Genomic DNA, 26,801 nt, shown 5'->3' on the forward strand with positions numbered 1-26,801 from the left:
AATGAAGTCATACTTTCAAGCGCTATTTTATTACCCCTTGATACATGCTTTCAGTTATCTAGCTTTCACTCGCTGAGTCAGTAATTTCGAATTTATTGCAAACTTTTGTACTTATAACTACGGTTTTTAAAGATTCTGTTCAAATTCAGAAACATTAAATTGTAATTTGCCAAGGTGGTAACGTGATTGTTAAAGAGTAAATAACAAATAAACCAAATTTAATTTTAATGACTTTAGACACAATGAAGGCCAACACGAGCCACTTTTATTTTCAAAACCAAAATACCAACAAAATACCAACAATCTGTAGGTCTGTAAATAACACCAGTGAGTCATTTCAACACATGGTACAGCTGACCTGTCAGTCCAAACTGTTCATATGCGAAGACATCTTCAAATTGGTTCTTCATATAACGTGTCTTGATCGCAATTTCAAATGAATAGTAAACATATGGTGAGAAAAGACTATGGTTAAAATTTGAATGTGTCAATCGCAGTATACTATTGTGTCACGTGATGATTTCAAAGTGGGAGCAGAAACGGACAAATATGTGAGACAGTTTGTTGTCGATTAAGTCATAGCATGGACAAAAGACACTTCAGAAAAAAAGAGTCTATGGTTAGGTATACAAATAGACTCAGACAAACATGGAGACAACTAGACGGAAGAGAGCCAGTTAGACAGAACAAAAGATAGCCATTGGCCGACATGAAGACACATGAAGACAATGATTACTCTTTGTAGGATGGCATGGACAATAAGGCAGACGTCATGTTTGTATGCCGTGAGGCGCTATGATTTAAACAATAAACATGACAACAAAGGTTAGTTTGTTCGTTCGCGGTTTTTGTTTGAAAAGACAAGGCATTGCCACTGTGTGTAAACGTAAAGAGTACATATGGTGTGGAGAGATTTGATATCTAATTGATGACTGGACAACACAAACCGAATAAGTCAGATTTTAAAGTAAATAAGGGTGTATCGTTGATTGTTCAGTTACATACACACCTGTCTCATTCCTCTTTGCCAAGTCAGTGACCCCCCATTGCTCACTACCGTGAGTCAATTACTAGTAATAGGACATAAAAATCCAGGGAGTTGTGTTGATCAATGGAGGTAGCACAGGAATTGAATCAAATACATCAATTAAAACGAGGCTATAAATGTTTTGATTACGCCATCGCAAATAAAACATGAAGTCTATCATAGAAAAGTTATGTAAATACAATTAATTTGTAAACAAGTTCTATAACTCATTCCGTCATAAAAGCACAGACTGTTATTGAGTTAATTAGCTCTAATACGGCCCATAATACTGCTGAATCAAATGATTATTTTGTCACTAAAAATAACAAATCGGCCATATCTGCTGTATGGGAATCAAAGTATTAACGAAGAATGATTAAAAGTTAATTATCTCTGAAGCAATCTATTAGAAGAACGATGGAAACCGATCGGACTTTGACATATCCACATCATTCTTCCAGTCATTATTCAGTTAATCCATTCATCAATAGGCTAACTCTACCTACAACATACTACAAACAACCATAACCATAATGCTAGTTGAAGCTTTACTTACACCACACCCTACGCGTCATTTTTGGCAATCCCATAAAATGGAAGTCTGTGATCAAATTTGTTTAGGTAAAAGTTAATCATTCAATACATTTTGATAATTTTAGAACCAAAGAATAGTTCATCGGGAAAGTCAGAGGCTGGGTTGGCTGTTACTGGCAACACGCCAAAGTTTGGTAGCTGCGTAGTAATCTTGCAAGTGTTGCTTCGTACAGTGTTTCTGGTAGCGGTCACGTGGCCTTGTTCAAGTATTTCAAACTGTCAAAAGACATCAAATACTTAGGTCTAGACGGTATAACTTCTAGTAAAACAAATAAGGATTTCATACATTATAGTGAAATCGGCTATATATATGGATTTTTCAATCAGTATAATATTGTAAGATACTTCGATTTTTGTCATATGAAATAATTACAAATTAACTGAAATATGTCTGATGCGCTTTTGTGAAATTTTCAGAATCTAATCGGAGATATAATCCTCATCTTTGTTTTTTTATTATATTCACCAATTTAAAGAAACCACAGGAAATGCCCTTAAAAGTTATTTTTTCTTTGTTTGCATTTTCTCACCTATTTAAAACATACAAAGTCTGCAGAAAATATACTGTTAAAACTATTGAATTTTTTCACAAATATTTATGTCTTCTAGTTTTAGCAAACTGCCATACATTGGTATTTCATTTTTTCAAATTTATCATTTTATTATTTCACAAACTTCAAAGATGACCGAATTACGACTAGAGTTTAAAAAAAAAATAGTATATCCTCTATCATAAATACATTGTGTAGTCGAACACGAAAGGAATAACAAGCTAACGGTAAATAAATAAAATGATTACTTCTGATTATGCAAAGTTTACTTGATTCAATTACTCAAAAAAATATCAACCAAAACATGTTATATAATGTCAGCTAAAGTCTCAGGGTCTATCGTTGTCCGTGTTATTCCAGCAAAGAAATGACAGTAAAGGTTGGTATTCACAATGACTAGCTATTGTATTTCAATGGATCATTTTTAATACGGACAAATGATGGAAAATACAGTACACCTTTTTATAAAGCATTGCCATCATAGTTTTCTAATTTTACCTGAAGCAACATTTAAAGTCTTAACTGCAATTTTGTAGAGTTCTACGTTACATTTGTATGTAGCCTAATACGAATCTAGTACCATACTCCTTGCATACCTATCTACTGATTAATAATTCGAAAGTTGAATAAAATACCATTAAGGCTGAATACTACTTTGTTTTAGAAAATACAAAAAGATGAATTACTTTTACTATAACTGGTAAGCTTGATCTATCTTTCGAATGATGCTACAAGATTTTAATTCCTCTGAGCAGATTTGCATTTGAATTTGCATCTTATGAAATTGCTGCTTCTGACGAACAAAATTGAAATATGAATATTTAATGATGGTTGACAAAGTGTATCAATTACAGCCAACAAGGCTTTCATCAAATTCAATAAGATATTAGATGATAATAAATGAAAACCTACAAATTACTTCCTCTCTGTTTCAAAAATGAGACCCATCATCCCCAAACGAGGGAAATAGTTCCGATTGCGATGCTATTTATATCTTCAAGGTTATTTTCACATAATGAGAACTTAATACCGGCAGGCAAAAGCAGCAAATTGTCGAAGTCGTTCCCAAATAAGGAGATGAACGTCGGCACTTGAAAACGGAGAGGATGTAGAAAATACAATGGCTGAACGGAATGTCAGGATTATCTAGTTTCCTTGGTAACCGTCATGGGTTTTGGACATCTTTATTTCATTGAATTGATTACGATCAATACATAAGAGACCTGTAACGTTAGTTTTTTTATAATCAGCGTCACTAGTACACTAATGTTGATTTCATACACAGCAAGTAACAATTGAATCTTTAATAGAAAGAAAATAATGGGAACTCTCAAGAAGTGTAGCTTGTGTATAACATAATCTGTTGTGTTAATTAATTCACCTTCCTCTGTACAAACACCGCTGTGTTCAAAGTCGAAATTATCACTTACGATTAACAAGATAATGACGTCGAAAAATGATTCTCAGCTTTCTTTCATCTACCCTAGTTGTTTTTATTACAGTCTCTTAAAGGTGTTATCATGGATTAATCATCACCCGGAAAGTTTGTCGCGTCATAGAAAATAATAAAAAGCCTCAGAAAAATCGCAGACACACTTATATATTTCTTTTTCTTTTGAAATTGCGGCAAATATATACTTCCTTTATTGCAATTGTTTTAGTGTTGTCGGTGAGGCTAAAACATCATACGGTCAAAGTAAAATGAAAAAGCGCAAATGTTAGGCCCCACCTTGAGGACGTAAAAAACGATACTATAGTTATTTTGCTTTTATAGGGCATTTCTATTTTGCATATTTTTTTCTTATTTTCTGCTGGGAGAATGTGGAAACGCCCGGCAGCATTTGTTCTGTCAACCCTGCCTGTGTATGGAATGCCTCTTATAGTGGACAAATCTATAGACTCCAAGTAATCAGTAAGAATGTAGATTTTGTTGTTCGTTAAAAAATATTTCGCTCACCACCCCTGAAGCCTTGCCAAAAAATCTGAGAAACCATATTTTCTCTGGCCTTCAAAACTTGTAATCGTCAACATCATTGCGTCACTTTCTTTCAAATTGAAAAAAATCCAAGTATTTAGTAAGTTCATATCATCAGTTGCTTTAATTTTAATCGCATGGCTACCGGTTATAATAATCAATTGCAAGTAATCAAATTTGCAGTTGCAAACCGTGACGTAAGTGACGTGCATTGCTCAATGAAGGCCATGCTGGTAACTTGACAGAGGTAATAGTCGCGCATCATGGGAAATAGGATAGTCAACACATGAGGATTATATATGATAACATTCTGTGTTTTCAGGCTCATTATGTTAATATGTGATGAATTCACCGCATCAATAATCAGTGACTCCTGATACAATGCGCCCACGTAAGTCGATAGTCACTTTATAATGCATGCAGGTAAAACTGCCTTCAACAGATCCCAATTTAGATAAGTGTTCCACACAAACTTCGTCACAGAATAGATTTAACCTAGTTTGTTAGATAAAAGTCAATGACTGCAATTGCATAGGCGACATACAGGGTTTTTCGTTTTAGTTTTTTCATTCAATTTCTTTAGCTTCATCGACTTCTTACACAGAATTTACCGCCGATTATGACCCATCTAGCAGAGAAGACATCACACCTTCATCTTTAACCTTTAATTGTGCTGGCGAGGTTGTTATTCGACAATATCGTACTAGAAACTGTGTTTCAGAAATTGCATAACAAAATGGTAGATAGTTTGCTTTTTGTCTTTTTGGGCATTTTCGGGGAATTTTTTTCGCGATCAGAATATCTTGAATAAGTGAGTGACCACAGACGAGTTTCGCAGTTTAAAGTACTTTTAAGTTAAAAGCAACCGAGCCATACGTCATATGACTAAAAAATTAACGTCATGAAAAATACAGAAAATGTGATTTGTGTCATATCAAAATCAAGAACTGATTCAAATACATTTCACGAGTAACAGTGTGAATGTAGTAAATGCGAAATAAAATCACTTATTCTAATATGAATTTTTTTTCAAATGCTATCATATTATGGCTTAGCTAATTAGCTGGCCGAGGTGAACATTGGATATGCCGCATGGAAAAGTAAAAAGCAGCTTGCATTTTAATTGAACAACGGCTTCATGTAATTACTTCATTGTTTAACTTAAACAGTAGGTGTATAGATTCCATATCATTTTTTGTGCTATATCAGGCTTTCATATTAAAAGAATGAATAGTACTGGTTGCAGCTGTGTATTTGTTACTAAATATAGCATCGGCTTTGTGGCCACTGCTTCATCTATCAAAGCTTGTTGGGTCAGTTTTAAAACTGTACAAATGATTTTCATGAAAATATCACAGATACTAGGGACTATTCCAATTCCACGACGACTCAGACAATTTTCGGGGGAAAATTTAGAGTTTCAACAACCGATGTACACTTTGACATTTTCAAAATACATGCTGTCTTATTAACAATAGTCGGGTTATGACTTGAATACTGGACACTCCACAAATCAGAAACATACGACCTCTTTCAACTATTTGTTAGCAAACAGAAAACAGCTTTGCAAAACAAACACCATTACAATGCAAGCTCCGTAACACCAATAGACAATTGGCGTCATCGTTGGACGGAGCCTTTTCATAGCAGACGATATGTTAATGTTTGCTGAGATGTTGCACAGAGAGTTACGATTCCATTCGTTTTATGTCGTTTCGTGATTAAGTAAACCCCCTCAAGCAGCATTGAATTTCTGAAATACAAAATGGTATGTAAGCTTTTATCACTACGTGTGAAGGTAGCCGCCAGCCTGGATGCTATAATGAGACATTACGAGAGTTCAGTCTCCTCTCACACCGATACATTACGAGACTTCAGTCTTCTCTCAAACTGATATTACTACTTCGTGCCAAATAGTGGTTTTTTCATCCCTGCAAGCATTTAAAGTGGCACATATGGAATACCAGTGCGATTTTAAGCATTTGATAATGTCCTGCTACACAAAGCACAATACAGGACTTAGAAATTGCCAAGTGATAAATTTTCACACACATCCTTCTGTATGTGTTCATCCACATTCATTTCAATAAAATTGAAAGAGTTTAAGGTGATATATGGCATACTATGTTATTGCACGCTTTACGTTGTACATTTTATGAAGTCGTTAGAATTCACGATGTGTTCGATGCTAAATATAACAATCATATGCTTTTAAAATAAAAATACCTCCATTTTGATCGTTTTCCGGTAAAAATAGGACAGCTTAAGAGATCAACTCTTGTCAGCCATACTGATCACACACTTTGTTATGTGAGGATCCAAACATTCAATCAGCAATTCGCCGCAAAACATCTCCTTTTGATCAGCTTCGCCCTTTCCCACTTCTTTCATGTCTGGGCTAGTTTGCATATTATAAGTCAACAGTGTGACGTCGACTAATTGATAAAAGGACAGAACCAGAACGTAAATAAGACAAACTATACAGAGTGCAATGGACAGTAACGCCGATATTTTCATTTTCTCAAACCCGCATCTAGCTTCCTATCTAACCAACTCCTTGAAGATATATGGAAGCAATATCATATAAAGAATGTGCAGCGATAATAATGCTTGGACATGTCTGGTGTTACGTATGTGGAATTGATAATTCGTTGTTCTTCTGAAGTTACGTCACTGCATTAGTGCCCGGATGAACAAAGATAACGGATAAACATAATTAGCTCAGAAGTAATGTGCTGTAATATCTTTCTGCACTAAAGCCATCTCTCCATTCTTGTTTGACTCTGTCTTTTCACCATCTCATTTGAACTGATCATTTCTTCTTTCAAACCGATCATGACCACGTCATTATCCGGGAACCTGTGACTAGAATTTCCTCAAAATCCGTGAAAGTCGAACTTATACCAAGTATTAGGCTGGTAAAATAACGTTTAAATGAGATCAACATTCAATTCTTTTGTATTTTATGAGTTTGTTTTTCACAGCAACGACTGAAAACAACTAGAGCTCTGGCTTTAAAATAGGTTAGGTATCGTGACACTGATAAGTTTCACCTGATGAATTTTCTGACCTTCAAATAACTGTTTTGTCCACTGCATCCTGTTTTGTCAACCTTCAGTTTGGAGCGCTTGTGTGAACCTTTGGCCTTTTCCACTAAATTCTGTACTTAATTATAGATGAATGCCTAATTCATTACCATATGCAGTTTTGAAAACGATTTGAATTTATACACTTTCCACATTGATACATATTTCACTTGATTAGAGAGATGTACAAGGACTCAGAGATTGTGAGTCACTGACTTTAGAGCAAATCCAAGGTTGCTTTGACTGTGGTAGACTTATACTTCGTAGACTTGTGTCCAAGTACCGCTCACCTCTGTGTTCGTTATTTCATACCGGCACCTACCTATAAGCATGATATGGACGCACCACAATGCACCTACCAGACGATGACCATCCACTCGACTACGTGGCAATTTTGCTGACAGCGGTGAACCATCTTATAGTTGTTGAGCGTTTTGTAAAAAGCCATGTGTATATACTGACAATAATATAGGTATTCCGTACCAAATGACAATAACCCTTCTACTCGGCTCCCTGATAGTATATATTGTTGACCATAGAGTTCAGTATGTCATAGTGTATTAATATTAACTGCCATGAGGCAATGTAAGTTGAAGAATATAAGGTACTGGGCCTTTGTTGAGAATACATCTATACCAGCACCTTCTCAAAAAAATTGATACTTGTTCATGTCAATCAAGTTTTGAGATATGTAGCAGTTTAAATTGACATGAAACACTTCTATCACACAATCATCCTGAATGTAATATAAATATCACATCCCTGAAATATTACATTACTGAAATATATCCACACATTTACTTAGCCTTAATTGCAATTCACTATTTTCCATGTACTAAGTAAGGTGAAAATAATGCAAGATTCAGAGATATCAATAACACAACCCCTTTAAATGCTGCCCTCCGATAAACTGTAAATCCGATTGTGTTCAGTTTCAAATGTACATCTCCATGCCGACTCGGTCTCTTATGACAGGAAGCGTTTATTTTGATAAGGAAAAGCAATGCTTTTTAAAATCAATTACAGCTAGTTATGATGTCAAAGGAAATATATTAGGCAGGACGCTGTACAACTTAAAGATATTAAGCTAGCTAGCAGATGTACTAAAACACACCGACTAGCTGAATATGACTGTAATGATATACCTGTACAGACGTTGTTCCTAGAGGGATCTCGGGTTCACATGATAAACCAAGCAAGGCCTTATCCGTTGGCTTTCATTTCAATAGCTTTCCCTGAAACATGAAACGGGTTCTAATAAACTAATGACTTTCAGTTGCGGCAAATGCGTACCGTGAGTTCTCAGTTACACTGATACAAACGGGAGCCTTCAGTAATTACAGGTGGGGGTGGGCCGGGGGAATTGGGGGGAGGGTCACTTTTTAGAAAACAGTTCAAGGGGGAGGGTCACTTTTTATAAACCTATCTTGGGGGGAGGGTCACTTTTGACAGAAGCTGATATTATGGCCAAAACTTTGATTGTCCGTGTGATATTTCCTGAATAGGAAATCACCAACAAAATACGCACACACTTATAGACCCCTATGCATAGTGAATCGACATTTTGGTGAAATTCCAAAATCAAATTTCTTGCACAACCATGGACTTGTAACCACTCTAGTCTTATCAAGAACAATAATGTAAATAATCAAGCATGCATAAATGCACAGATTTATCTAATTTTGTACTGAAAAAAAATTATTCATAGTTTCATCATAGACCCCAATGCATAGTGTATGGACATTTTGGTGAAATTCCGAAATCATATTTCTTGCACAACCATAGACTTGTAACCACTGTAGTCTAATCAAGAACAATAATCTAAATAATCAAGCATGCATAAATGCACAGATTTATCTAATTTTGTCATGAAAAAAAATTATTCATAGTTTCATCATAGACCCCTATGCATAGTGAATCGACATTATGGTGAAATTCCAAAATCAAATTTCTTGCACAACCATGGACTTGTAACCACTCTAGTCTTATCAAGAACAATAATGTGAATAATCAAGCATGCATAAATGCACAGATTTATCTAATTTTGTACTGAAAAAAAATTATTCATAGTTTCATCATAGACCCCAATGCATAGTGTATGGACATTTTGGTGAAATTCCGAAATCATATTTCTTGCACAACCATAGACTTGTAACCACTGTAGTCTAATTAAGAACAATAATCTAAATAATCAAGCATGCATAAATGCACAGATTTATCTAATTTTGTACTGAAAAAAAATTATTCATAGTTTCATCATAGACCCCAATGCATAGTGTATTGAATGACATTTGGTGAAATTCCAAAAATCAAATTTCTTACACAACCATAGACTTGTAACCACTCTAGTCTAATCAAGACATTAATATTAATAATCAAGAGTACACAAATGCAAAGATTTACCTATTTTTGTATTGGAAAAAACTTTTCATAATTTCACCATAAACAATAGTGAACCAACTTTTTAGATGAAATTCAGAAATCAATTTCTTGTACACAAATGTTCATTTTGCTTCCCTATTCAAGCAAAGTATATTTAAATACATTATCAAACATATATAAAATACAGATATAGCATGTTTTGTGGGGGTAAATTGTCAATAATTTGCCTGATAGACTTCTTGTATTATGATTTGATATTTTTGGATGAAGCACTAAATCAGCTACATCTTGCCTTCTTATAGTTGCACAAAATATGGTGACCCTCCCTAAAATGTATGAAATACCATATCTCTTCAAAAATTCTTGCGTGATAAATTGCGACTGTCCCTCCAAAAACACCAGCCCTCCCCTCTGTAATTTGTCCCTAACATAACAATTGAACCAATTGTTATGTAAATTAGCTGATACTGTTTTAGTTATTCCAGGGGAGAATACCGCAGTGGTTGGGGGGGGGAGGGTCAAGTTTTAGAATGTCGGACAAGGGGGAGGGTCACATTTTAGACAGGAGGATTGGGGGGAGGGTCACATTTTACGGTACAGGTGTTCGCGAAATTCCCCCGGCCCACCCCCCCTGTAATTACTGAATGCTCAGTTACACTGATACAAACAGGAGGCGTCACCTTTAAAGCCAGAAGACTTTAAATGACTGCATCATTTATAACTTCAATAAAGCAGTTCCAAAAGCGTCGGTGTTTGTTCACCCTTGCCTCGGTAAAATCTATGATAGCGGGGAAAAGGTACTGAGAATAAATGCAGTATTAAAGAGGAAAGGTTGAGTTCCAATGAGTTTCAACTTTATTAATTATTAACGGCGGAGGGCTACCCAACTACAGGAATTGACCGTTGAAAAACTCGAATCGATCGGCAATTTGGAGCAATTGAGCAAAGCAGGTTGAGTGGTATTCTGGCTGAGACTTTATTGTCAAGTACAATCTAAAGAAGACTGGTCGATTACATCACAACCTCAAAAAAGAGGGGGACGTTTTGACGCAATGGCGGTCATTGAACCCTATGAGCACAATGAACGGCCAGTCATCACATATTATTTGTGTGTGTAGATTGGCTGAAAAGCCGATAATTGGAAGATTCTGTTTTGGAATTCTGCTGTTAACCTGTTGATGAAGTGTGTGTGTTAAAATTGTCCGTGATCTGTGCTCAATCCAGATTCTAATAACCATATACCCTTCTGGTTCGCAAAAGTCGCTACATCGTCAAAAATAAATTCAAGGTGACCGCGTGAATGCAAAATACAAACGTTACATAACTGGACATTGTGCCAAATTAAGATCTGCAGAGTTTCAATGTGTAGTTCTCAGTATCACGGAAGTTTCACAACAAACCTGCAAGAATTCGTATAGCTGTCCCGCATTATGTAAATATCACCTCGTCTGTTCAGAACTGAAGATCTTATAGACCTGACAGTTTTCATGAGGGGGTAAAACGCAATTATTTGGGGAGGGTCATTTTAAAAACCTATATTAATTAATGTATTCTCTATGAATGACAATCCGATAAAAAGTCTGAATCATTATTCACACTCAAAGTGCATCCGTGGTATCAATGAATGCCTGTCTAGTGATCACTCAGAATATCTGGATACATTTTACTTCATAACAAACTCAGCAGTTCTGTCATCGTCATACGTGCATATTTCAAACTTTCCCGCCTTGAGCAGGGGCTGTCATGATTTACAAATTTTGTAAAGGGGGAGGGTCACAATTTAATAGGGGGAATGGGGGTCAAAGTTTATATGATGGACCACCCTGATATTCTCCGACCCATCATCTCATAATAAATGAAAGCTTCCAGTGTCTCCATTACCTCCCTCGAAAGGGCGACGATAATCTTTGAACCAGAACAGCCATGCAACGTGAGAATTGTACTTGATTGATGCTAAAAGAGACATTTGCTGTCTGTCCTCTTAGATGAAGAAACCATCGAACAAGAGTACTTCCTATAACATACATTTCTCAAGTTTGTTACGTTACGACGAGGTGACTTGTCATGCTGTACATGTATATATGAAAGAACAATGGATAATCTAATAATTGCTTAATAATAATGGCTATTACGAATTCTTGCAGGTTTGTTGTGAAACTTCCTTGATACTGAGAACTGCACATTGAAACTCTGCAGAACTTAAGCTATCCTACATTCACTTGTTACCAGATAATAAGCTCCTATCATTTTAATTGACAAATGAAATGACTTCTCATTACAGAGAGAAACCAGCTCTGTCATGTTGTGTTAAACACGAGGCAAATGGATAGTGTAACTGTCAAGGTACAAATTATGCAGTACAGCAGCCGTACATAACTTAGTGATGACATTACCGCATTTATTTGACTATCTCCATGGTAACTTTCATCAGTGACGCAATGTGCCGTCATTGGTACAACTCTAATGTTCTAGTATGATCGACTTGTCATGTAATGTATCAAACTGATAGAATTGTCGCCAGATGATGTGACATAGTATGAATATTTAATACGATTAATCTTGATTGATTGTCAGTGCGGGTGACCTCGAAAGACGGCCACGCAAAATATTCGTAATTTGACCTACCGGTACAAATGCCGTACCACTATTCATTTCTAAATATTCACACATACTGACAGCGACACAAATGTCATATCGAAACAAATAGGACGATACATTTGTACCTCACTGATGAAAAAATTAAAAAGAGGGTCCATAAAATACTTCAAATCATCTTGAATGTTGGCGAGATGTACAAAAAGGGATTACAATCGACGATCTAAGAAGTATCAACGATAAGAAATATTCTGTCAGTAACAATAGGTCCGAATGTGATGGTTATCGTAACACAGTCGACTGTGACGATGATAATGATGATGATGGTGATGGTGGTGGTGGTGGTGTTGATGCTGGTTGTGGTGATGGTGATGGTGGTAGTGGCTGATCAGAGAAAGAGAGAGAGGGAAAGACAGACACACTGACAGGCAATAAAGAGAGACAGAGAGACCGGGACAAAAAGAGACAGAGACAGAAACGGGTGTGAAGGGAGAATCTTCAGTTGAATAAAACGAGGCTCACTGCAACGCTGAAAAGTAGTTCAGAGTTCATTCAACTATTGCCAAAATAACGGAGGCTTATCCTTTTTGACCTTTGGTTTTATGTTATTCTGCGCAGTGTATGTAGTGAAACTCAGAGTCACAACAAGATACATGTCAGTTTCGCCTTACTATTGATGTGCTGTTATTTTCTATAAATAGTGAGGTCATGGCGGGGAACGTGGAAACAATATAATCTTATTTCATCCAGCCACTTATATGTCTAATGGTTAATAATTCAAATGTAAACATTTTGGCTTCATACGAGAAATTGCAACAGTACAAAGTCTGAAATAAGTAAAAAACAGTTTACACGCTGACCAATTATTTTCACATACATTAGGCTTGGAAGTAATTAGCTAATAGCTGCGCTACCTCATGAATAATTACTCTTCAGCAGAAAATTGAAACGAACTTTCGGAACAGTATGTGATAATCAACAAAATTTTAGCCATATCTTATTTCTCTCACTATACAGGATAAATTTATTCCAATCGACCTGGCTGTGTATGAACATCATACTGTTTCGTATAATATTAATAATGTGGATAATTAAGCAAGACGGTCCGGTATTTCCGATCGATTAGGAGCACGCAAGAATAATTTATTTAGGTCCTTGAATGTCAAATGAATGTCATTGGAGGGTATTCCAGATTAGAAAGATCTAACAAGGCGCTTGTTGGGCTACATCAGGTAGGCTTTCGATATCAATCGTGATTTTTCTTGGTTCAACGATCAATGAGAAATCTTCGATATTCTTCAACTTTCCGTCCACATCACAACACTTAAAGAGTACCTACTTATTTCACCATAATAAGGCTGTCGAGTAGAATTATGTTGTACTAAATAACTCAGACCTCAATGAGAAAGCCAAAGGATTTGTTCGTCCAACAGACATGCTAAAACAGACATGCTAAAGCGTATCAGCTTTCCCCTGTCCTTGTCTGTGCTTTTATGTCTCTTTCCTTCTGTACCTCATCTCTGTCCCTAAATCATGTCTTCGTCTCTGCCTGTCTTGTATGCCTTTGGATCTATCTATCTATCCATCCATCTATCTATATATCCATCCATCCATCTATCTATCTATCTATCTCTCTATCCATCCATCCATCCATCTATCTCTATCTATCTATCTATCTATCTATCTATCTATCTATCTATCTATCTATCTATCTATCTATCTGTCTGTCTGTCTGTCTGTCTGTCTGTCTGTCTGTCTGTCTGTCTGTCTGTCTGTCTGTCTGTCTGTCTATCAGCGAACTGTACTCCGGTTCTTTATAAATTAATTTCTCAGTGAGACTGAACAAGAACACATTGTCCTAAATGTCGTGTTGTCAGCTACAGCTGTGGTGGAGCAATGCGTGATTTATGTCACCGTCGCTCATTTTATTGGCTGTAACTGTGCACTCTCAAGCCGTAAAACATTGGAAAGTATGGCAGCCAAGCTATCTTACCAAGATGATGAGAGAAATCCGTGTTGAGTGATGATAAAAATATCTGCGGCCTAACTCATCTCCGTTACAGTATCCAACCATGCATATTTAACGAAATGAATACAATCATGCAATTTAATCAAGTGTAATCATGATACAAATTGCTATGAATTGGCATTTTCTTATTTAGGTGACGGTGTCATGGTAACTCCCGACGCTAATTGCCTAGATGTAAATTTGCAGCTGTGATAAAAAATAATTCATTCGATAGTTCAACTAACATCATACTTATTGGCCTCTTAATCTTTAAAAAATTTATCGAAGTGAGAAACGGGATTCACGGTCCTGAAATTCCTTTCGCTAGGTGATTTTACCAATTCCTTTTTGCTTTTCGCGTCATGATCTATTGCAGTGTTTCTTGGCCCTTCTCCTTTTCAGTTTTTATAACGAGTACAGTGGCTATGTATTCAGTCCATGCCGAACCGCCCAGTGTTCAGCCCCATTGCATATAATTTACAAACGTGACAGTAAGTCTTAAAGTCCAATGTGTTGACGTAAACAGCCTTCATCTATAGACTCTCACACAGCCCCTCGCCGGCTACGCACTCCTGTCATGATTCTGAGCTGGGTGACACCAGCTAAAAATCCGAGCAGGAGAGGGCCACAATGCGTTGCGGGGGGGGGGGGGGAGAGGGAGCTATGAAGTCTGTTTGAAGCATACGTAGTAGCGTGACTATTACTTTTTCCCATGATGTCGGTCCTATTTCCACCTGGATATGAAACAAGAGTAAACTTTCTGGTATTATAGAGTATACAATGTTCTCACTGTCTTTTCCAACGATTACAACGCTGTTTTCTATTCATTTGGAAAAGGTGACCAACGCATCGTTGGCAGTGTCATAGTAAATCAAACAGGCCGGTTTACAATGTCTGCTCTGATGATTTAATATCCATTCAGGCCTGGTGACCTAAAACAAAACCTTTTCCAAACGTAAAAGTTACCTAATTCTGATGTCTTGGTAATCGAAGGTCCCTCAATAGTCATTACAATCCTGGACTATATTTTAAAGACATCAGTTGCGACAAGTAAGCTGTGTGTCAGCTGATCTTGGTACCTTCTTACTCATCTACATTCTAATATCTAAAGATATAATATATATATATATATATATATATATATATATATATATATATATATATATATATATATATATATATACACACATACAGATGACCTTGTTGGAAATTCTAAATGTTAAATGCTAAAAGCAAAGAGTTGCAAATAATAACACAATTACTTCAAGTACAACGCAATTACATACTAGTATATTACAACCACATTTTACTGTAAAAGAAAGAAATAAGACATGCAAAACATAGGGCCAAAGTCCCTGAAGCTACTATAGACATGGATACAAAATTAAGCATTTCCTGACTGTATGAAATTATCTCACTAAGGTCATCCCAGGGACCTGTAAACCAAATATTAAAGCTGTCTGACCAGCGGTTTTGAAAAAACAAGCGACTCAACAGTTGACAGAGCTCTGCTGTGTTATGTAGAGAATAACTTTTTGTGACACATGTATTGATGAAGAAGGTGGAGGATAACTTTTTGTGACACATGTATTGATGAAGAAGGTGGATATCTTTGATAGCTCATTTCAGGATGGCCTGACCAAAAATGGCAAAATTAGCTGCAAAAATACAAAATTGAAGATTTCATCATAATTTCAATATATTACATTAAGATAAAGCCTAGGAACCTGTATACCAAATATCAAAACTATCAGATGAGTAACTTTTGAGAAACAAATATTTTGACCAAAAATGGCAAAAATTGATCCAAAAATACAAAAATTGAAGATTTCATCAAATTTCAATATATCACACTAAGACAACCCCTAGGAACCTGTATACCAAATATCAAAGGCATCAGACAAGTAGTTTTTGAGAAAAACATTTTTTGACCAAAAATGGCAAAAATTGCACCAAAAATACAAAATCGCAGATTTCATTATATATTCAATATATCCTATTTAGTTATCTGTAGGAACCTGTACACCAAATATCAAAGCTGTCAGACGAGCGGTTTTGATGAAATAAAGTTTTGACCAAAAATGACCAAAAATTCCTTAAAAATACAGATTTGCATTTTTCATCACAATTTGAACAAATCTTACTTGGGTTATCCAAATAATAAAGCTGTCTGACCAGCGGTTATGAAGAAGAAGATTTTTTACCAAAAACGCCTTTTTTGGCGATAATTTGCATATTTTCAACAATATGAAAAAATTAAAAAAAACAGTTTCTCAAAATCATATTTTTCATCTACACAACAAATATCAAATCAGTAAGTACTGCGGTTCTCAAGATATTTGAGTGGACGGACGTCTCACAAACGGACATACATACATACATACATACATACATACATACATACATACATACATACATACATACATACAGACTGACGACGGACGCCGGACGGATACCCATCCCAATAGCTTCTATAGACTATAGTCTATAGTAGCTAAAAAACATGAGGATATATTTGAACACACAACCATGAAAGTGATAAATTGTTTTCTGTTTATTGTCAAGTTACAAACTTACATTTGAAAATTGATCATTCTACTGATAGATAGATGATGTAAACGATTGCGAACTCACTGTACAGTAACTGTATATGAAACTTTTGTCATTGCTGCGTGACAGAGCAACTCTTTGATTGTTAGCTATCTCTGAATTGATTGTTAAATTTCATTTTTCTCATAAAAGCATCGTTCATTCAATAAATTTTAGCGCGTGTACTGTAAACTAGGGCTACAATCGGTGGAACAGAAATGTAGATTGTGAAGTGTATACAATACCGAAGGATACATATACCACGCCTGTAGTTACTCTATCAAGGATGGACATTCATCATCCGTGATAATACTAGCGACGTCCCTACTGAAATGTTTGTCGTTAGTAGATACTTCACTCACCGCGTTTCGCTTTTCCGTTCGTTATTTCATCAACTCCAGACGATCATGATTTGAGACAGTTGTCAATACATCAACTAGCATGTCTTGAAACAAAATCACGTTAAAAGGGAATACTTTTTTTCAAGTGAAACACAGTTGAAGATAGAATGCGGCTCGGGGGCAGATACTCAGACTCTCAATTTACTTTACAATACTATTTCTGATCTACCACTTGTGTGGAGTCATTCTATAGCTGTTAGTGTTAGTAAAATTTCCATCGTCTCAATATTATGAAAATTGAAACTTTCGATTTGCCTCATATAGTTAATACAGGGATGGCGGCCATTTCGAATGCCATGTGTCGGTAAATGTAAGGTAATTTGTTTCTCTTATACCAAATTTGCACGGTGATCCCTTGGTTTATTATAAAGATTGAATTTGACAGAGAATGGTTCAAGGTTTCCTAGAGGAAAGTTTGAGTAAAAATTGGAGTCTTTCACTTTCGAGGCACATAGTATCTTAGCAGACAGTGGTGATATGCGAGTGGTTTACAAACGAGGTGGCGTTAAGTGTAAGATGCTCACCAGAAACTGTTTGTATTTTCTTTGGCTTCATTATTTGGTGATTGATGTTTTAGACAAAGGCAGACGAGATAAATAGTTTTCTTTTTGAATAAAAACACATTAACCAACAGCAACGGCTGAGTCGGTTGAATGACAGCTCTCTCATGACGAACAATATTGTACTGTGAAAAACATTGCGTGCTGGGAATACTTTTCGGCCTAGTGAAGTTTGTAAAAGCTCGGCTGACAAGTGTTCTATTTTAAGCGCAAAATTGTTGACTTTTTCAACCGTACTGTATAAAAGCCCCATGCAAGTGCTACCGTGCGCTTAAGCTATTGTGTGTTCATTAAGTACTGGCATTACGATGAACTATTATCGACCTCAGGTCAGTGTAAGGGCTTCACACTTACATAACTGTACAGTTCAAAATATCCTGTTAATTTCCTATTTAAAAGTAAGTACAACTTTATGATTTGTCGACTTTTTCGTGTTTGTTCAATAATCTGACAGTAATGTGGACAGCTGCTTGACCCAAGTCTTGCAAAAGGTCAATAGTTGAGACATCAGCGCGTCAGACTGGGCGTTTGTGGGTAGTCAACTGTCTAACAGCAGACAGGTCTGTACAGCAATAAATGAAACAGCTCCTACAAATATCAGTCACAACACCTGTCAAATGCAGTTATTATAACCATTTAGGCTTTCCGTTGAAGACAGCAACTGTCGTCACCAGAAAATGACGGTGATGCAACATGAATATTGTCGCTTTGTTGGTGGCACAACTTGCTTGCTCTAGATTTCCCGTGGTTTGCTAGGTACCCTCTGTGATTGTTGTAACGCCTGTCAACACGTTAGGATCTTGCTAAATGCAATTATGGGAATCATCTAACATGCGCAATTTGCTCAAAGTCAATGAATTCCAAACACATTGTGATAAATAAAGCTCCCGTTATGTAAATAGTTAATGAAGTGTTAATGGTGTTAAGCACGGGTGTAGTAGCTTCTTTACCTCCATGGTATGTGGAAACCATTACCTCAACCCATGAAGGTAGTCTCTGCTACCTCCATGCTCAACCATAGACCCCAGAGAAAAACTCTAGGGTCTATGCCTCAACAGAATTAAAGAAAGTTCGGTTTTTTTCTGAATTTTGTACACGTCTTCTTCTGTAACAGCTCATATCCACTATGGGTGCCACTGACCAGTTCAAATTTCGTGGAAAACTATAATTGACCAGCTACAGAAAGTGTATAATCATAGTAAATAATTCTTGTCCATTGATTTAAACATGCCAACCAATTGTCTCAGCGAAGAACAATGAATGTACATGCAAGTACAAACGTTGACGGTATACACGTTTACAGTTCATTAAACTCTGGCGCCATTGCCATTACCTATCTCCATGTAACCATTTCCCTGTGGCCCATTGTAACGAGTGATTGTCATTGTCATTGATGACGTAGAGGTAGGATCGCCCTTGTCTCCAAAGAAGCTTCTTGTTCTAGATTTTCTTCGAACCAAGCGGTTACAACAGATGATGGTTTTAAAAGCTTTCCTGAACTCTCTATTCAGCCATGCATACAAGCACGGATTCATTGTACTGTTGAAATAACCCATCCATACGATGACTGCGTAGGCATCGGCGTTCAAGTTACAATGAAAAGCGGGACAGAAAGTGAACGCCGTGAAATAGGGAACCCAGCATACAATAAAACACCCCATAACGATGGCAATAATTTTTGTCGCTTTGTGTTCGTCGATGGATCGTTTGTAATGAGCGTCATAGACGGTGGTTCTCCTAATGCTTCGAGCCTGCTTCCGAGCAATCAAGACAATTTTCAAGTACATCAGAGCCATTAATGTCAATGGTATGAAGAACAGTAATATACCATCCACTAGAGCATAGGTTGTATTTGCCACAAGGCCACATTGGTGTGGGTCGTCGTAATTTTGTACTTTTCCATCGGGTGTATTCCATCCCAAATGTAATGGTAGGAAGCTAATCAGCAGTGAGACAGCCCAGAGTACGATTGCAGCGATCACTGCCCTCCTCATTGTCATCTTCAGAGGATACTCCATAGGCCGTGTTATAGCAAAATAGCGATCCACACAGATCACAAACAAGTTGAGAATAGACGCCGTGCAGAAAAGAACGTCGAAAGAGACATAAACGTTACAAAATGGAGCTCCCATGTGCCATCGGCGGTGAAGTTCGTTGTAAGCACTGAACGGTAAAACCAAAATGCCGATCAGAGTGTCTGCAAATGCCAAGGAAACTAGGAAGAAATTTGTGACAGTGCGTAACCTCTTGTTCACAATCGGTGATAGTATCACCAGAATATTACCTAACACTGTTACGACAATAAATGTAGATAAGATAAACCCGATAAATATTAGTGCAACCAGCGGTCGATCAATCCCGTCTTGGTCATTGTCTTCAAGTTGTTGAAACGCTGTACAGTTGGTAAAGTTCTTGTCCGAACTGTTCAATGCGAAAGTTACATTGCTATCACAGGAGGTAGCATTGTATGTGTCAGTATACACCGTGCTATGGTGCACACGCGTGGACGTAGGAAAATAGACCGTTCGGGTTGAATTTCCCAACTGTGATATTTGGGTCGAGTTATCCCCGTCACTGCTAGTGCTAGTCGTTGTTGTCCAGGCTGTTGAGTGTAATATCGATGATGATGTCATATTGGAATCCATGACTAGACTAGAGAACACAAGATCCAGACAACTGGAAAATATGTAGAACAAACAAACTTTCGCCGCAGTAATATGTACTGTTCTCTCTGAGCGTCACTGTCACTGAGTATCGATCGACGGCTGCGAAGGTTTCACCTCAGGTCTGCTTAACAAGCAGCGCACAAACTCTGGACTTAAAATCAATGAATCCTAATCTCATCACGACCGGATCGTTATCCCTGTACAAAATGCCTTCAGCCAGTAAAGTTCAGCGTTGTACATTGTCAGCAGTCTGTGCCATAACGGTTCGTACCGCAACCATCGTTGGCGATAACATACTACTGCTATCCCGAACGTTACACTTGTCGTTCCATAAGCCCCGCGGTGCAGTATGTACAGGACGCCGCCATTTAACAAGAAGGGGGTATCAGCCTTCTACAGACGCGTTAAAACACATACCTACGCCGCGCCTTCAAGGTCGGGTAGTCCCTCGATAGTCATAATATAGGGCTCAGCCCTTGGTGTCGCGCCAGGGGTTAAGATTGGCAATGGTATTTGTATTGATTCATGATAAACTGTAATTGTTACTTCATAAACGTTTATATGACAACTATGCCCAGTTTCCCTCTGATGAAAGCAGTTCACGTACGTACACGACGTCAAACCCTGCAGCAGGGCAGGTATAGATTTTCTGTAGCGTGTAAAAATTTTGGACAAAAATTGGCAATTTTTACAATGATAACAGCCTATTGCGTTAAACAAGGGACGTATTATGCAATCATTATCATTGCAATGGTACCCGCACTGCCCACCTTCCACTTGCAAGCTGATAACTATAGCGTTCCGTCTAAAAACTGGCAATTTTTGAATCTAATTATTGACACAGGGGGCGCTCTTCTATAATTCAATCCCAGCATTCTTTGCGTACGCCCCCGTTCATATGCACGACAGTTTTCTCCCTTTATCTATATTAACGATATTTTGTATCAGCGACAAGGTGCATAATAACATTTACTGGCTAATAAAAGAGGTATATTTTATAAAAGGCATGTTATATAATTGTAATTTGTTTCGTATTTGTTTATTTACGAGTACTCAAAAAAAAAACATGGCGGCGCCCATGAAAGAAGGGTACACTTCCGGTTACTCGCATAGTATAATATGTAACAGGTCTGACCTGAGAGCGAGCGCAGCGTAGTATATCGTCATTGATGTTTTCAGGCAATAGCATGCTAATTTCTGTGTTTGATGCATGATTCATAACTTAGCCATTGACTCGTTGAGGTTGAATTGTTGTCAATTGTTTTCTAGAATAACATTTATAGCAATTTAACTCGGAAATGCCAAGTTCACTAACGAAAATTATTTAAAACTGATAAATTATATTATTCCAATCAGTTTATTATATTAAACAGGGGCGGGAACAGAGGCAGTCCAATGTAAAACACGTACTTGATATTCCCGTCGGTAGCTCTCAGCACACTATTTTTAATTCTCGCGTGAGTTGACCGTTCGTTCTCGCGAGAGTAGGCTTGTTTCAAAATGGCGGCGCCTAGTGATGACCGAACCGGGCCTTCAAAAGTGATCGAAAATAGTCATTTTGAAACAAATTTCACACTTTCTTTGGAACAGAGAGATTCTTTTGTCGGCAATACACATTGTCGAGTAGTTTTTGTGGTAGATGATATCTTTAATTTCACGCAATCCGTGTAAAAGTATTCAAAATGGCCGCCTCCATGGAACTGTGCTCTCTTTTCAAACTCGTAGGTATATAGAGATTCCATTCTAAATTTCTTGTACACGCATTAGTCTTAATGCTCGCTTCGCGAGCGGCCTTCGGCCGCTCTCGCTGCGCTCGCTATTATGAATAAGCGCATGCGTAGTCAGTAAGCCGCTGGCGCGACTAATAACATTTCACAACTTCAGAAGTCGTTTTTCTCTCTATCTATCTACGTGTGTGTGTCTGTCTAGCTGTCTGTCTGACTTTCGGTCTGTGAAATTATGTAATGTCTATAGTTCTGTGTGTCTGTCTGTGTGTGTCTGTCTGTCTGTATGTATGTATGTATGTATGTATGTAAGTACGTACGTACGTATGTATGTATGTATGTATGTATGTATGTATGTATGTATGTATGTATGTATGTATGTATGTATGTATGTGTGTGTATGCAATGTGTGTGTGTATGTATGGTTGTATGGTTAATGTATGGTTGTATGGCAATATGTATCAGTCTGTAAAGAAACACACGCCCAGCGTATAAAATGTTCGGAGTATTTGGACATCTTCATTAAGCAAAGTGTAACCTTCCCCGAATCACTTTGATAAACTAAGATCATCTCCATTGCAATCCATTTAATGAACTGTGACCTTCTCCATTGAAAAAAAAAACATCCAAAATATGGTTACAACTTCTCCTACTTGATATGATGGCCTCTGACCTTGTTAAATTTTGAGTTTGACCAACGTCCCTATAGACCAGTGTTTATTTCTTTTATTGTTATTTTATGTTTATAAGACCATGATCTCTCTAGAGTTTCTCGAGTTCTTTGATCAAATTATTAACATAAACTTGTTGAACAGCCGTTTCAGAGCCTGTACCGGGTGAAAATGACAATTACATCGTCCACAAACTGAATAATTACAGTATTTCCAGCAGTCTTAGACTAAATGTTTCTTTGGCACTAGACCTTGCTACTTCCTGGTGTTGATCAGCTTTATGTCTCACCATTTACTAATGTGAGTTAGCCAGATGGCTTGATCGAAAACAATATTAATTCAGATTCTAAATTTTAAAGCATGGAGTTATGAAAAACAAACTTCAGCATCTCGCGTATATTTTAAGTTACCATTGCCGTAGGTTTATGAGGTTACGCGTACAATAACAACCAGCATAATTCAGTGTAGCACTAACTTTATATTCAGATTTAACTCAGAAAGGTGGGGGTTATGCAACAGCTTATGTATTCTGCTAATATATGCCTGGTTCATTTAAGCCACGAGTATCATAACTTGTATAAATATTCATATTAATTGATTCAATAGATACGTACATACATACATACATACATACATACATACATACATACATACATACATACATACATACATACATACATACATACATACATAGAATAATATCAGTGAATGAAGGTGTGAAAAAGAGCCAAATATGACGAATTAACTGTAAAAGCATCATCAAATGAAATGTAAAAAAATTGTAATCATAGAAGGAAATATGATATGATACCTTTGTACATGAAGATCTCGGGCATGAGTTCAAACAATTTACATGAGAAATAAATTAAAACTGACATTTGCCTACATTACCATGTTTTAGTGACAGGTAAATTTCAATGTTAAACTATGTACGTGGAAATTACTATATCGACTGTGTTGAATATAAACATTTCGGTTACGGGATCAGTTTGATCGCCTTCCAGTCAACTAACCATGAGAGTTTGGAAAGTTACGCCTGTGCGTAAACACAATAACGAGAAGGTAGGAAAGTTTGTTCAAAAATATTTTTTGGAAATATCACACAACACTTCGTAAAATTGACCGTCAGCAATCTTTAATTGTATTACGAGTGTCTCACGTTGTGTAAAGTAAACATGATGACGATTATTTTTAACTGATGAAATCCAAATCTTGAATTTAATACTTTACACGCAGATCACGGAAGCGCAGTGTTTCATTAGAAAACGGCAGTCGGCATTTTCGCTGGCGGTGAATTTTCAAGACACGTTATTAAACAACGCCGAAATTAATAATCTGCATTGTGTCTCCACAAAACATTAGAAGATATAGTGATGTCAAATGTCAATGGCTGATGTTGCGGCACGACAAAACGGCAATCTTTTCCTTAAGTTGTCGACAATATCGCTTTATTTGAGTTCAATGCAGCCTAGTGCATCTAAATGCGTTACATCAGTGAACGAAAGAAGTACGCCTTTTGTGACACTGAGCGACGATATCATTGAAATTTTGCCTGAATCGTGTAAATTAAATACGTTTTCAGTACGCATATGTCACAATAATAGCAGACCAAAAATACAAGGAGAGGTCAGCGATGTTGGGATGCGCCGAGAACAGTCGTCCTGTGGATCAAAAATGTCATTTTAGCTCCTCGGCTTGATTTTACGGGTTTTTTTTTCAGTTAGAATAACTACGTCTTCTAACATCATCGAAAACCAAGTACACTTGAAGTCACTTTGCCGTCAGGCTTGACTAGAAACAACGTCATGGAAAGGTTCCACTAACACAGGGAAGGGCAAACGCCGGAAAGATCAAAATCTTTCGTCATCATCATATCAGAATGCAATTTTTAAGACAGCTCAAAGCGAGAAATAGCTTACATTTACTGCGGGAGAAAAGTACAAAGTTGATAGTAGAAAGCTCAGTGTGTTGATCATATGTAGAAGTTGTAAATTCTGCCTGTAGCATCATTTGTTTATCCGATACGATGGAAAATGATATATGAATGTATATTTATACGTTATTTTGATACAAAAGGAAAAATGTCATGGCATTGGCTATCAATTGTAAATACGAGATAGATGACGAAATGTAACTTCAAATGGTATTTTTAGGAATATTTACTTTTGATAAGAAAACGAGGTCCCATGTCATGAAGAATCTATAAACCAAATGACATCAGCGACCAGCTTAAATCTTAGCAAACAGTTTTATTCCTGTAAATACGTAGAATCTGTCAACATCAAAACGACATTGGAAACGAAGCGACATATAAATTGCTCTGCTATTGTTTGTCGAAGTCAATATGAAACAAAATTACGCTTAGTGACCAGAATAACAGACAATTGTTTCGTTTTCGAGATAAAAAGCAACACAAAATGAACATCAGGGTACAAAATATGCAAAGAAGATATTGGCAGACATGATCGGGTTCGCTTCTTGCGAAGTTTTTAATTTCAGCTGCCACATTTACTAGCCTTCCTGCAATGCGATCTGTATATCAGGGTGAGATAGACGACTATGAACTACAGCTATCCCAAAAGTCAATTAAGTACAAATAATTCTAGTTACCGTTATAGAAAAGTGTATGTCTATCATCACATGCAATGAGCCCATTGAGTCTTGGACAACACAGCTACAAAAAGAAATATCTATATCAATAGATGATGATTAGATAAAGAGAGGTGAAATAGGAGAAAGACTGGGACAGGCACGAAACATTGCTGCTCTGATGCAAATTAGCAAAGCCCCCATACAATGGCTCGACCTAACAGACAAAATGAAAACGGAGCCTGGAGGTCGTAACACCTCAGCCAAAATCTCACTCGGCCAAAACCAAATGCGAAAACATAACTTGCCTTGTCAGCACTTGCCTTTCTCAGATTGCACTAAGTGCATAAATGGTATTTTTTTTAAATTAGCTTACGAGAAGACATACCCCTCTCGTACTCTTCATATCTCTTGAATTATCTCGGAAATCGAACATATTGTCAACAATAATTTTCCTTCCTCAGATTGCACCTAATGGCATAAGAATAATTTTTAAAAAATTAAAAATTGCGTACTTTAAAAATAAAACATATTTCAGTAATTGTATTTATTACATTGCCTATGGGCATCAAAATGATTATTTTTTTTCAAAATTGTCACACTCTCTCCCGACGGGCCCTTGCACTGCATTTTCTCTTCATGAAATATATATTTTCCCGCGTGAAAATGTTCTACTATAAACCCTGGCCGACGATGTACCAAAAATAAGTGTAATTAAGTGTGGCGTGCGCTCACGCCGAGAAGACAGCTAGACTGTCAAATAATTCAACTGCGGTGACGATAGTTGCCACTGTGTGTACCATACTTCAGCATGGGGTCAAGGGAGTACAATATATTTCGCGAGAGATGTGCTAATAAAATGAAGACCTTTTCATAGGTGTCCGATTGTCAGGGATCGTTGGTCATTTTAACGACTTTTCAACCTGAGTATCGTGCATATTTCTCTCATAGTTTCCAGCATACATCAAACCCAACCTGTCTTAAGCTGTTTTATCACTGATTGCCAGATGACAAGGTCGTTCACATGCTTACAGCATAACCTTCCGTTACCCAGAGTCCATCTGTTCCGCCTGCCTTGCTGTGTCCTTCACAAAGTATCTAAATTACATTTGTTGTTCTGCCACTACCGTTCCATACGAATTCATTCCGTATCCTGTTTAAGCTAGTTTTGTCTCAAAGTACCAAAGATAATACAGTTGATTTGTTTTTTTTCGCTGCCGCGGTAAATACCGTTAATGCGACATTTAACGTAGTGGTTTCCAAAATAAAATTACAAACACAAGTTGCAGTCAATCGTTTAACCAATACTTTTGCAAAACTATTGTACAGTGAATAATTCAAATAAAATCAACATAGGCAAATACGTACAAACAACGATTTCCG

At 37.0% G+C, this 26,801-nt stretch overlaps 2 protein-coding genes across 5 annotated transcripts in view; one reads left to right on the plus strand and one right to left on the minus strand.

The window, feature by feature from the left end:
* LOC139118364 (histamine H2 receptor-like) overlaps positions 1-26,801 on the plus strand; it is a 149,433-nt gene that overhangs the window by 38,710 nt on the left and 83,922 nt on the right. The gene's annotated exons all lie outside the window — the stretch shown is intronic.
* Positions 16,751-23,665, minus strand: LOC139118751 (histamine H2 receptor-like). The gene is made up of 2 exons (XM_070682181.1): positions 23,631-23,665; positions 16,751-20,060 (listed from the first exon to the last, which is right to left on the minus strand). The coding sequence occupies exons 1-2, from the start codon at positions 23,663-23,665 to the stop codon at positions 19,076-19,078; spliced, it is 1,020 nt and encodes a 339-aa protein (XP_070538282.1). The 3' UTR covers positions 16,751-19,075.

Source organism: Ptychodera flava, chromosome 19 (genome assembly GCF_041260155.1).
Source record: "Ptychodera flava strain L36383 chromosome 19, AS_Pfla_20210202, whole genome shotgun sequence".
NCBI lineage: Eukaryota > Metazoa > Hemichordata > Enteropneusta > Ptychoderidae > Ptychodera > Ptychodera flava.

Bases quoted from the DNA above. Each gene is read 5' to 3' on its own strand.
- LOC139118751 (XM_070682181.1), bottom strand. From the start codon at position 23,665: ATGCCCGAGATCTTCATGTACAAAGGTATCATATC. The intron at 20,061-23,630 runs ATATTTCCTTCT...TATTGTCGTAAC, and splicing joins ATGTACAAAGGTATCATATC to AGTGTTAGGTAATATTCTGG.